Genomic DNA, 12496 nt, shown 5'->3' with positions numbered 1-12496 from the left:
AGATGGCTAATTTATATTGTTACTTTATGTGGTTACAGAGAATAATAAATTGAAGTTTTGCTGGATAGCCAGTAAAACCAAGGAAAGTGCCTGTTGGACTTTGGTGTGACAGAGCCAACAACAATGTTCACACTAAAGTTTGTGCCTACTGAACTCTGGGGTTACACAGACCATGTGATATTTTAGGTAGGTAATCAGGTAGGCTGTGCTTTTGGCTTCGGGACAAGCGTACATCTGAAACCTATACATGGACTACAAAAAACATACCTCCCAACTTTAGAACTTCAGAATGAGGGACAATTGAGGGAGTAAATGAGCTGCGGTGCGCGTAACGGCAAATTGTGGGTGTGGCTAAAGTCTTGATGGTAGGGGCTTAAGCGGTGTGCTAAAAAAAAACAGCTCTCTTACCAATGCTCCTAGCTCTCACTAATGCCCCCCCGCTTTCTCACCTCTCACAAATGCCCCCCCCCAGCTCTCTCACCAATGCCCCCCACCCTAGATTTCTCAGCAATGCCCCCCCCAGCTCTCTCACCAATGCCCCCCAACTCTCCCACCAATGGCCCCCAACTCTTCCACCATTTCCCCCCTCCTTTCTTACTAATGCCCCCCAGCTCTCTCACCAATTCCCCCTCCTCTCTTACTAATGCCCCCCCCCAGCTCTCTCATAAATTCCTCCCTCCTCTCTTACTAATGCCCCCCCCAGCTCTCTCATCATTTCCCCCCTCCTCTCCTACTAATGCCCCCCAGCTCTCTCACCAATTCCCCCTTCTTTCCTACCAATGCCCCCCAGCTCTCTCACCAATTCCCCCTCCTCTCCTACCAATGCCTCCCCAGCTCTCTCATCATTTCCCCCCTCCTCTCCTACTAATGCCCCCCCCAGCTCTCTCACCAATTTCCCCTCCTCTCCTACCAATGCCCCCACAGCTCTCTCATCAATTCCCCCCTCCTCTCTTACTAATGCCCCCCAGCTCTCTCATCAATTCCCCCCTCCTCTCTTACTAATGCCCCCCAGCTCTCTCATCAATTCCCCCTCCTCTCCTACTAATGCCCCCCTTCTCTCTCACCAATTCTCCCCTCCTCTCTTAATAATGCCCCCCAGCTCTCTCATCAATTTCCCCCTCCTCTCTTACTAATGCCCCCCAGTTCTCTCACCAATTCCCCCTCCTCTCTTACTAATGCCCCCCAGCTCTCTCACCAATTCCCCCTCCTCTCTTACTAATGCCCCCCCAACTTTCTCACCAATTTCCCCCTCCTCTCTTACTAATGCCCCCCCCAACTCTTTCACCAATTACCCCTCCTCTCTTACTAATGCCCCCCAACTCTCTCACCAATTGCCCCCTCCTCTCTTACTAATGCCCCCCAACACTCTTACCAATTCCCCCTCCTCTCTTACTAATGCCCCCCCAGCTCTCTCATCAATTCCCCCCTCCTCTCTTACTAATGCCCCCCAGCTCTCTCATCAATTCTCCCCTCCTCTCTTACTAATGCCCCCCCAGCTCTCTTACCAATTCCCCCCTCCTCTCTTACTAATGACCCCCCCAGCTCTCTCACCAATTCCCCCCTCCTCTCCTACCAATGCCCCCCCCAGCTCTCTCCCCAAATGCCCCACCAGCTCTCTCACCAATTCCCCCTTCTCTCTTACTAATGCCCCCCAGCTCTCTCACCAATTCCCCCTCCTCTCTTACTAATGCCCCCCCCAGCTCTCTCACCAATTCCCGCTCCTCTCCTACTAATGCCCCCCCAGCTCTCTCATCAATTCCCCCCTCCTCTCCTACTAATGCCCCCCCCAGCTCTCTCACCAATTCCCCCTCCTCTCCTACTAATGCCCCCAGCTCTCTCATCAATTCCCCCCTCCTCTCTTACTAATGCCCCCCAGCTCTCTCACCAATTCCCCCTCCTCTCTTACTAATGCCCCCCAGCTCTCTCACCAATTCCCCCTCCTCTCCTACTAATGCCCCCCCAGCTCTCTCATTAATTCCCCCCTTCTCTCCTACTAATGCCTCCCCAGCTCTCTCACCAATTCCCCCTCCTCTCCTACTAATATCCCCCTCCTCTCTTACTAATGCCCCCCCAGCTCTCTCATCAATTCCCCCCTCCTCTCCTACTAATGCCCCCCCAGCTCTCTCATCAATTCCCCCTCCTCTCCTACTAATGCCTCCCAGCTCTCTCATCAAGTCCCCCCTCCTCTCTTACTAATGCCTCCCAGCTCTCTCATCAATTCCCCCCTCCTCTCCTACTAATGCCCCCCAGCTCTCTCACCAATTCCCCCTCCTCTCCTACTAATGCCCCCCCCCAGCTCTCTCACCAACTCCCCCTCCTCTCCTACTAATGCCCCCCAGCTCTCTCATCAATTCCCCCCTCCTCTCTTACTAATGCCCCCCAGCTCTCTCATCAATTCCCCCCTCCTCTCTTACTAATGCCCCCCCAGCTCTCTCACCAATTCCCCCTCCTCTCTTACTAATGCCCCCCAACTCTCTCATCAATTCCCCCTCCTCTCATACTAATAACCCCCCCACTCTCTCACTGCCCCACCCCCCCTCCTCAGCGGTCACAAAAGGGAGGAGAGTTTCTTCTTACTGCCTGTCCCTGAGATTGGGGTTACCAGCAGGTGAGCCAGGTCCCACCATCCCCCCCCTCACTCCTCTCACCTCCTCCGGAAGCTCCTGCTTCAGTTCGAACTCTTCCTGAGTCGCCCCGCCCCCTCGCAGCCTCCCTCCGTCACCATGGAGATGTCGCTGGCGGTGACGTCCGGGGGAGGGGTCTTGGATGAGGGAAGTCAGGAATACCGGCCTGTGATTGGTGGAGGCGCTCTCACATGACTCCCTGATCTGTCTGAAGGACTTCTCACCGCCTTCCCCCGTCCATCGCCCCACCCACCTCACCGGGAAAACAGAGCAAAATGAGAGACCCAGACTGGAAGCGGGTTCCGGTGTGACACTGTTCCAGCCCTGGATTCCGGGACTTCAGCCCAGCTCCGCGGGACCCCGGGACCCACTTCAAATTGCGGGACAGTCCTGCGGATTCCGGGACAGTTGGGAGGTATGATTTGTGTTTTCATGCAAACTTTTCTATTTTGCTGTCACCAGATGGCGTGAGACAAAGCCAAATTGAGTAAGCAGTAAGTTATGATTTTCATCATAATAAGTATACTGTATACATTTACTTTTTGTAAAAATGTGTCACTCTCTAGGGAGTGGGGCCTCCTTCATAATGTTGGTATTTCTAATGTACAGTTATTTGATAAAAGAGTAAAATATATTAGGATATGCTAATGTGAGTTTACCTTACATTACTAAATGTTTGTTTTCCTCGGCAGAGAGTAGGCAATGTTCTGTTTTTTTTTTTTTTGTGAGTTAACAGATAGTAACAGTAATAGTCTTCTTTGGCTGAGGATAGACAACATTTCAAATGTATATATAAATGTCTATTTTGCGTACATATTGCTTTAATAGTAGATTATACTATAGCGTGCTGCCAAATTCTTATACATACTGCGTCTTTCTCAGCTGAGGAGAGACTGTGCCTTAAGCTGGTATAATAACATTGCTTTACAATACCTTAGAGTATATTATTAGCTAGAAAGATAGTTAGATGTAATGTCATTTGCATATCACATTTTTCATTTGCTCTTGTGTGGAATTCCACACGTATTTGTAATTCAATGTTTATCCTTCCCTTTTACCCTTCCCTATCCACATTTTGCCAGAACATTCACTCTCAGGCTTGAGAGTATATGTTTTCTTGCAGACTTCGAGGGTGTCATCTCCTTGGCAGGGGGAGAATGTAGCACCCTTGTCCTGAACAGGGTTTCTAATAAATTTAGCTGTGCTAGGTGGTACCTATAAAATGGGGGTATTGCTGCGCTAAAACATTAGTTATAATAAAAGCGTATTAAATGATACATAAACCACTGTACAAAAATGATTCACATCAGCTAAAAACATGAAAATCTGAGTAAGCTGCCAACACCTGATCCTAAATTAGAAAATACAGATCCTGGGAAAAATGTAATTGTAAATGGTGTAGCGCTTGTAATGTTAAAAGTGAACTCCACAGTCCATATACAAATAAATAAAATCAACGGATGGAAATCAAGTCTTTTCCAGAAAAACGTGCTCCCAAAAGTATTGCCAAGTACTTCACACTCCAACAGCTCAGTGCATAGAGACCACCACCAAGAGAAAAGATGACCCCTTACCGCAATTTATCGATCCCCACTACAGAGATCAATTCCAGCTCATAACACACATCAATGGAACCCTTGCAGACAGTACCCGGCTTGTAGCGATATCCAAATCAGCTCCGCTCGATGTAGGCACAGGTGGGGGTGCATGTGTGAAAAAAGGGAACAACTCCCATAGTGAAGTACAGTAGCGAATGTCTTTATTGATGCACTAGCTTAACCACTTGCCGACTGCTGTCAGTAGATTTACTGCGGCAGTCAGCCCCTCACAGGCAAAGTGACGTTAATTAACATCACTAGCCTGTGAGGCTCTCGGGAGCGAGCGCGCGCCGCCGGCTAAGCCAAGCTGCCTGTCATTTTCGCCTGTGTAGAGACACTGATCATTCGGTTCTACTATGTAGGACTGTTGATCAGTGTAACTACAGCTCAACAGACAGCCAATCACAGTTAGAATCACGCCCCTAGGGACACACACAGCCCCTCCCTCTCAAAAAAAAGTTAACCCCTTCACTGCCAGTGTATTTTTACAGTAACAGTGCATATATATAGCACTGATTACTATAGTAATGTCACTGGTACCCCCAAAAGTGTCAAAAATGTCAGTCAAGGGTACGATCTGTGCACCGCAATGTCGCAGTACCGCAAAAAAATCGCAGATCGCCGCTGTAAGGATCCCGAGTTTGGGTGCACCCTAGGTTTGTCCTGTGGATGAATCTTCAGCTAGCCGGACAATCAATGAAAACCATACACAATAGCTTGGTTCTAATGACTGCGTTTATTTTCAGACATCGTCAAGAATATATAGCCTTAAACCACAAAATTATCTTATCAAACCACAAAATTATCTTATCCAACCCACTACTTAACACACCCTTTCAGCCAATCAATTAGCTAGATCATAAAGTCTCCCCAGAAACATAAAAAGTCGAATATAGTTCAAGATTATAAAAAACATAACATGTTATTGTGACATCAGTTCATAACACCTGTTACCACAAAAAAATCCCCTATTTCTACTCTCGGCATTGTCTGAACATTTTACGGTTACGTAACTTCAGCAAAAACCATCTCAGCTTTTGCAAAACCATCTCTCATACTTAATAATATGTTTAGTAAATTCCTATTCACTGTGTCAATTATTAATTATTGCTAAGAAACTTATTCAAGCTATATTAATGTAAATATATGTTATGCATTATAGCCGATGCTGATATATTGGCAATGTTCTATCAATATATGTATAAAACATCTCTTATAGCTTGCATGTCTTTAACTTGCAGAACATCCTGTCTCTGATTCTAATCTCTAACCGCAGACTAGATATCCGGCGTAAAAAGTGCAAGTGTGATTTATAATCTGAAACACTAAGCAAAGATACATCCAAGAGATATAAAGGGATACTCTAACCTTCTAATATATACTGAGATGACTTATGCTAAGCTGAACACTACAAAATGGCATTTCAAGATACACATTTTCCTCACAATCCCCTCTTTTCCCAATGCCTGGAATCAAATGGATTCCAGGCATTGGGAAGATTATGCAGTTCTCCCTGAAGTCTCTCTCTAGTTGGTGGCCATTAATAATGTCATAATAGTCTGGTACTTGAACATCCTTAGTCTGTTTGGTGAAGTTGTGAAAATATATGCAACATATCTGTTTGTTTTGTGTTTGATCACACAGACCTGTTACTGCCATCATTAGTCTTTCCTGTCGTTGTCTAATTACCTCCTGTTCCATCCTAATTTTCCTCATTTCTTCATTAATTAATCCTATATCCTTTGTTGTTGTGTTGATCCATTTTTCCATGATATCGGCAAATGCATCAAGCTTAATAAGTGCTAGTGCTGTACCCCCTGGTAGGATGCTCATGTAGAATTTCTCCCATGAACTAGTCAGTGCCCTCTTATATCGTCCCTGATCGTGAAATGTGAGTACCCCTGAGGCTGGCACCATACTCACACGTCTTCCTGACTCAGTACTCATGTAAGGGAACAATCTAACTATGGTGCACCACCCGGCTGATTCTTCTCCCTTGGGAAAAGGGATAGTGGTGTGACACCATAGCCCGCAGCAAACTACCCAGCCCTCTGGTAACATTGGGGCAGATATCATCTCCTGAGTAGTCAGATCTGTTCGCATTCCAATTAGACATAACCACTCAGCGATATGTATTAATTTGACCTTATTGTCAAGTACCAATGTTTCATTTACCAAATTTAACCATTTATATAGCTCTGACTTGTTATAGGTTGGTTTTGATCTAGGGCATGAAGAAATATTGTACATTGACAAGTTTCTCATTCTTGTATTTATGTTAACAGTGTTTAACATTACAGTGTTTAAGCCTGTAATGTTTATTAAGTTAAATGTTTTGTAATTCTCTATGTCTAGAAGTGTAAAATTGACATCTGTGTCATAACAAAATTCATCATTGGCATAAATGTTTGTTTCATTATTCAGTGGGTGTCCATTCAGAAAAGAAAATTTTGGTGGTTGTGTGTAACCCTGTATCAAAAATGGCCTATTGTCTGGTCTTGCCTGTCCAGTGAACACATATGTCTCATTCATTAACTGTGTTATAGATAATGGTTTTGCTATCATTAGGAATATATTTTCTCCTGAATGCATATGAGAACAAACCCAACAATCTCCCTTTCCCTGTGATTGTTGTATACCATATTCATGCATCAGCAGAAAATGATGGGGAATTCTACTCATATCTTGGAAACCTTGAGGATGTACATTCCCTAGAATCGATGGTAAGGGATCTATGTACTTCTGTATTGCTAAATTCAAATGTCTTTCTACTTGTTCTGTCTCCCTAAAGTTTGGTTTGGGTAGAATATCTTTCTTATTAGACTGAGGAATTAATTGTTTAAGTTCCTGTATTTTCCTTCTGGTAGCTGTATCATTTGGGTTGGGTGTCAGACACACGGAGATATTCTGGGGCAAGGCCCTAATGATCAATGATATGGCTGCTATTTTACATGGCCCTCCTAGTTTCTGCTCTTTCCATCCTATGACCTTATTCATCATTGTCTTTTTCAACCTATTTCCAGCTCTTGTACAGCAAGCAACCTTTGCATTTCCAAAATTGGGTCTTTCAAAAATAGAAGTGGACCTCTTATGTCTACTAGCGCGTGGGAGGTTGCGTGTTGCGTTAGTCAGTGTGCTTTCGGGACTACACAAAGTATTACAACACCTATTATAACAAATATAATAACAATGATAATTCCTAGCCGCACTAGGGTTTGTTTTCAAGTATTATACCATCCAAAATACTGATCCCAAGGGTTGTCAATGCCAAGAGTGACCTTCCACTTGGGGCCAGTATTATCAGGAATGTAAGTACAGCATCTATCTACTTTATCAATATATACACAGGTACCACCTGCGTGGGTCATATCCAGAGCCATTCTGTTCTGGAATGTCATCTGGGAAGTGGCTTCTAGTTGTTCTGCTATGCTCTTTAGGGAATTCTTTATATAGTTAACAAATCTCTGCTGATTATAATAGATACAATTTATCCAATCTACATTTTTATTTATGGTGACAAGGGGAGAGATAAAGGACTCATAACTGGCTTTAACCTGATCTCTTTCCTTGAACTCATTAGGGACCTCTCTTGGAACCCCGATGGCATCTATATATATATATATATATATATATATATATATATATATATATATATGGGTCAAAACTTATTACGGGAGCCTCTCTCTTTTGTTTCCCTGTAATTACAGTGTTCCCTTTAAGTAGATTTGCACTCCCAATCGTCTCCCGTGTTCCAACCCACGGATCCCCAATAGTCACAATTGTCTCCTCAATCAATATTTGTCCGTGACACATATAAATACAGTTCCTGGGCCTAATCTCCTATCATAAGGCAATATAAAAGTAGCTACTTGTGTGTTAGGGAAATTCTACTAAAATTGTGTCCTTGTGCCATTTGTGTGTGTGATGGCTATCTGGGAGGGTGTACTCTGGGACAGGGCTCTTTTATTCCTTTTCGGAGGTGTCTCTGATACTATGTCTGGGCTGGTGGCATTAGGGGTCCCACAAATTCCTCCAAGGGGCCCCAGATCTGCTAGTTGATATATACAGTTAGTTATGATCCAGGTTGGGATAAACACTGAAAATACTTGTGTCCCCCAACAAAATCCACAGCTTGCCAGAGTTCCTTGTTATGAGTACAGTCATTTTGCAACTTTTCAGAGACTATAACACCTGCTTCACTCGCTCTTCAAGGATTTTCAACACCTGTTTCACCTCCTTTATCTGTGTCTTTTATCTGTGTCTTGCTTCCACCTTGACCTTTTACTCGACTGGCATGGATGCGGGCTTGTTGGTTTTCCACAAGGACGGCGATTCTGGTCACTGCGACTACCTTTGTCTTTTGGTCCAAAACGAAATCCAGCCTTGGTCCTGTGATGTGGCGGCAGCTTGATCACTACTTCATCTCTCTCCTTCAAGGGATGGCAGGGAATCTGTGAAGAAAAAGAGAAAGGTGCGAGCAACCTTTTCTTTCCACTTGATTCAAAGTTTCAATTACCTTTTTTTTATTTTCTCTACTTCTCTTTACTTGTCCTATTCATCCTTTCCACTATACCTGAACTCTGTGGATGACAATCTATTTTCAGGATTTCAACTAGTTCCTGGTATCCTCTTTGATATGAAAGCTGGCCCATTAGTAGAACTAATTCAAAGCAGGCATCCTCATCCAGGAATAATCTCCCGATTGAGAATGTGTGCCACTGTGTGGGCATCTCCCTTTTGTGGTCCTAAAAGCTTCTACTCATCTGCTGAACATTTCCACTATTAACTCTTGTTTCTACCCTGTGTTGGGCTTATGTGTGAAAACATTTTGTAGATGTTCATGTTTGGCCTTATGTGTTTGGTTGTATTGTTCCTAATACAGTTGATGCACCTGGAAAAATATGCTTTCACTAATTTAGGCCTGTAAATGCAGAAAAAAAAACTTCAGTAATACTTCATATGTTCTTTCCCACCCCCTACTCCTATTCCACGATACTAGGCAATAGACAGTGGGGCGGCGCTAGCTGTGGGGATCCTGTTGTGGTGAAACACACCCTTTAATACCAGTAGCCCATTCAAAACTGGGGCCTACCTAGGGCAAATGATGTAGCCATCCCTATTACCATCTCACAAGATGCTATATGCTATGTTCTGAGTCACTTCAGGCATGCCTTTAGACCTGGACTGCAACCATCTTTGGACAAAAACTTTAGGGCAAATTCCACCCCCATACTCCTGGGCAAGTACACCTGTCATGGTCTTACAATTGTCCCTTGCATAAACACAAAACATTTTTCCATGATTTGGGAGGCCCAGTGCAGGCGCTATAACTACAGCATTTTTCAGATACATAAACACATTCAACATTTCTTGTGACATTTTTGAACCTGTGGTTTGTCTCAAAATGTTATTATAGATAGGAGCAGTCTGGATCCATAACAATCAATGATCCTGTGGGCGGGCAAGACCCACTAGAGCAGCAGCTCTTATGTGACTGACTCTACTATCACCCTCTGTGAGAACAAAACCAAGGTAAACAACACTTTCCTGACACCACTGTCATAATTCCTGTGACACTTTGTGTCCACATACATGTACACTTCTTCAATAAACTCACTCGCTCTGACTGGCCTCCACAGAGTGACTACATATGTCATATACATATTGTAGCGGGACTGACCCATGAGCAGGTGCCCATCCCCTCTTGCATGGTCTGGGGAACTTATAGAGCGGACAAGCGAACTGCTCTACACCAGGTCAGTTACCTGGACTGAAAAACAAGAAACAAAGATGGCTGTGTCTCCTCGTCCAATAGGACGCTAAAAAAAAACATTTCTTAAACCAATCACTGTAAAGTGGGTAGCATCAGATGGTATGGCTGTCAGTAGAGATGGCACATCAGATACCACTTGCATGCTATGATCAGAAAAAGAACTAAAAAACTTTTTGGCTTAGTGCCAATTTTCCCAAAACGTATTTATTTATTTATTTATTTTTTTTGCTTCGTGCCATTCTAACAAAAATCTGGCCAGAGGTTCCCCTCTTTCAATAGAGGATACCCATAAAATATAATTTAAAAACTATAATCAGATAAAAAGTTAATCTGATTTGAAACTTTTAGCTCTGTGCCAACAGGGTCCAATGGTTACACTAATTGCAGTAACTCTTCCTGTCCAAAAATTAAATTCCATAACTTTAACAGGATTAGAGATATGACATTTGAACGCTTTCTTGGCAAGTAGCCAATTTTCAAAATTTTGCAGGAAGGCTCCCCTTCACATAGGGGACAATTTGCAAAAATGTAATTTTTCATTATCTCTAATTCTATAAAAAATAACTTCAAAATATCCTGCCGACAACGGCAATTTATGTTTTGCCTAATAAAATAGTGTTTTTATTCACTATTATTACTGTTCACAGAGGTTGCTATGCTATATACACAATGTATAAATTGCAAAACTCCAAAAAACGTATATAAAAATAATTGTATATGTGTGGGAATGCTGAGACCGTTCACTTGCAGAAGTGACCCCCTCCCTAGGAATGTGTCAACTTCAAGGACAACATTGCAGCTTCAAACAATTATGTATGTCCAGTTTGGAAAATGAATATTCAGAACAACAAAAAACAGGGGCGTAGTGTTATCTTGTGAGGTAATACTATTTTAAATGTACCTTCGGCCAAGAATCTATCTAATGTATACCTAACATGGAATCAATCCTACATCCAGGGGACTTATGGCCCATGCCCCTGGATCCCGATGTCACTGTAAATACACTCACTGTTGTGATGTTGTTGTAAGGCTGTTGTGAGGTTGTTCAATTGTTGGGGGACCTAGTTTGAATATTTTCTACTTTGCCTCTGAATTCCCCTTTCTTCTGCTTCTTTGATAACACCCTTGAAAATGCGCGCTGACAGGCTGTTTTCCTTTCAGCAGATCAAAAACAGCCAGCTGCATTTTTTACTATTATGGCTTTTTGAAAACCATCCATGTCTTTATCAGCCCAGTATGAAACCTTAGCATGTACTGGGACTTTAAAATTACTGATAAATGTCTGAATCATGAGGCTGTGCCACTCCTGGGTGACACTTAAACCGGCCTCATAAGTCCGTACATTTCTAAACCTTGTCCAAAACTCCAGGACAGTTTCACCTGACTTCTACTTACAAGCAATTGCTGTGGGTAATGAGGACTTACTCTTAAAAGCCCTAGTTAACTATTTATTATTCCTTTAATGCCTTTTCCCATTTCTTACAACATTGCATCACATACATTTCATCCCAGGCACCCGGAGGGGATAATTGTATTTTGGGTGAAGCCCCACCATTTTTTTAACCTCCGCCCAGTCCCCTTCATTGCGAGGACCTATAGCGCTGAGCCGCGTAATTCCCAATTGCGGACCGCGCTCATATATGTTCGCCCAAAATGGATCAGTAACTGTAATCCCACAGGTGCCTGATACAAAGAGTAACGGTGTGGGTCTGGTCTCCGGCTCACCATCCGGATCCTTTCCCAAATCGTTACCCATGACTTTTTAAATTAAATCTAAAACAAGCTCTATATATTCTTTCAAACAATAGCACAATGCGGATAAAGAATAGCATCAGTTGTATAATTAGCGTTATGTTAGTGATAAGCTTGAGCAAGCACAATAAATACTTAATACATAAATACTTTAAACTACTCTTACAATGTGTCTAGAATTTCTTTGACAATGTGGGCACCACAATCTATGAGTTTGATAAGAAGTATTCACAAATACCACTATTTGTACCATTCAACCAATATTGTCCCAAATCTGACTGTACAGTTATGTTTCACAATTGATTCAATCCACAGACAATCCAAGTAAGTTAAAAAACAAACATATACTTTTCGATATATTAGTTTCACTTACTGTGCGTATATTCCTTTTCCTTTATATATCTTATTTCACCTTTATATATGTATTTCCTTGTACTTCCTGTACTTCCTGTACTTCCTTGTACTTTATATAAATTCCTTGAGTGATCCTTAAACTCAATAAGTCCTACCAACACCAAACTAGACTAGCTCTTCGTTTGGAAAATATCCTGCCAACGCTCAAAGGAGACTAATTCTCTATTTGAAAATTCCTGCCAACGCTCAAAGGAGACTAATTCTCCATTTGAAAATTCCTACCAAGGTATGACGCGTGTTACTATAAAACACCGTCCCCTGCCAGCCACGCTGCGTGTTGTCCAGGAGTACGCCCCTCCTGGAAACCTACAGAACACAGTGTACTAATCTGTGCC

General features: G+C 43.0%; 2 protein-coding genes across 4 annotated transcripts in view; one reads left to right on the top strand and one right to left on the bottom strand.

The window, feature by feature from the left end:
• Nucleotides 1–12496, top strand: part of RECK (reversion inducing cysteine rich protein with kazal motifs) — a gene marked incomplete at its 3' end in the record, with an annotated part of 1214950 nt that overhangs the window by 324027 nt on the left and 878427 nt on the right. The gene's annotated exons all lie outside the window — the stretch shown is intronic.
• On the bottom strand, nucleotides 5594–6325 carry LOC309555595 (uncharacterized protein; the record flags this gene model as incomplete). The annotated part of the gene is made up of 1 exon (XM_082257648.1): nucleotides 5594–6325. The coding sequence occupies one exon, from the start codon at nucleotides 6323–6325 to the stop codon at nucleotides 5594–5596; it is 732 nt and encodes a 243-aa protein (XP_082113774.1).

This window comes from Pelophylax lessonae (assembly GCF_965119305.1).
Source record: "Pelophylax lessonae genome assembly, chromosome: 5".
NCBI classification, from domain to species: domain Eukaryota; kingdom Metazoa; phylum Chordata; class Amphibia; order Anura; family Ranidae; genus Pelophylax; species Pelophylax lessonae.
The sequence above is the reverse complement of the archived record's forward strand: the minus strand, read 5'-3'. Positions and strand labels throughout refer to the sequence as shown.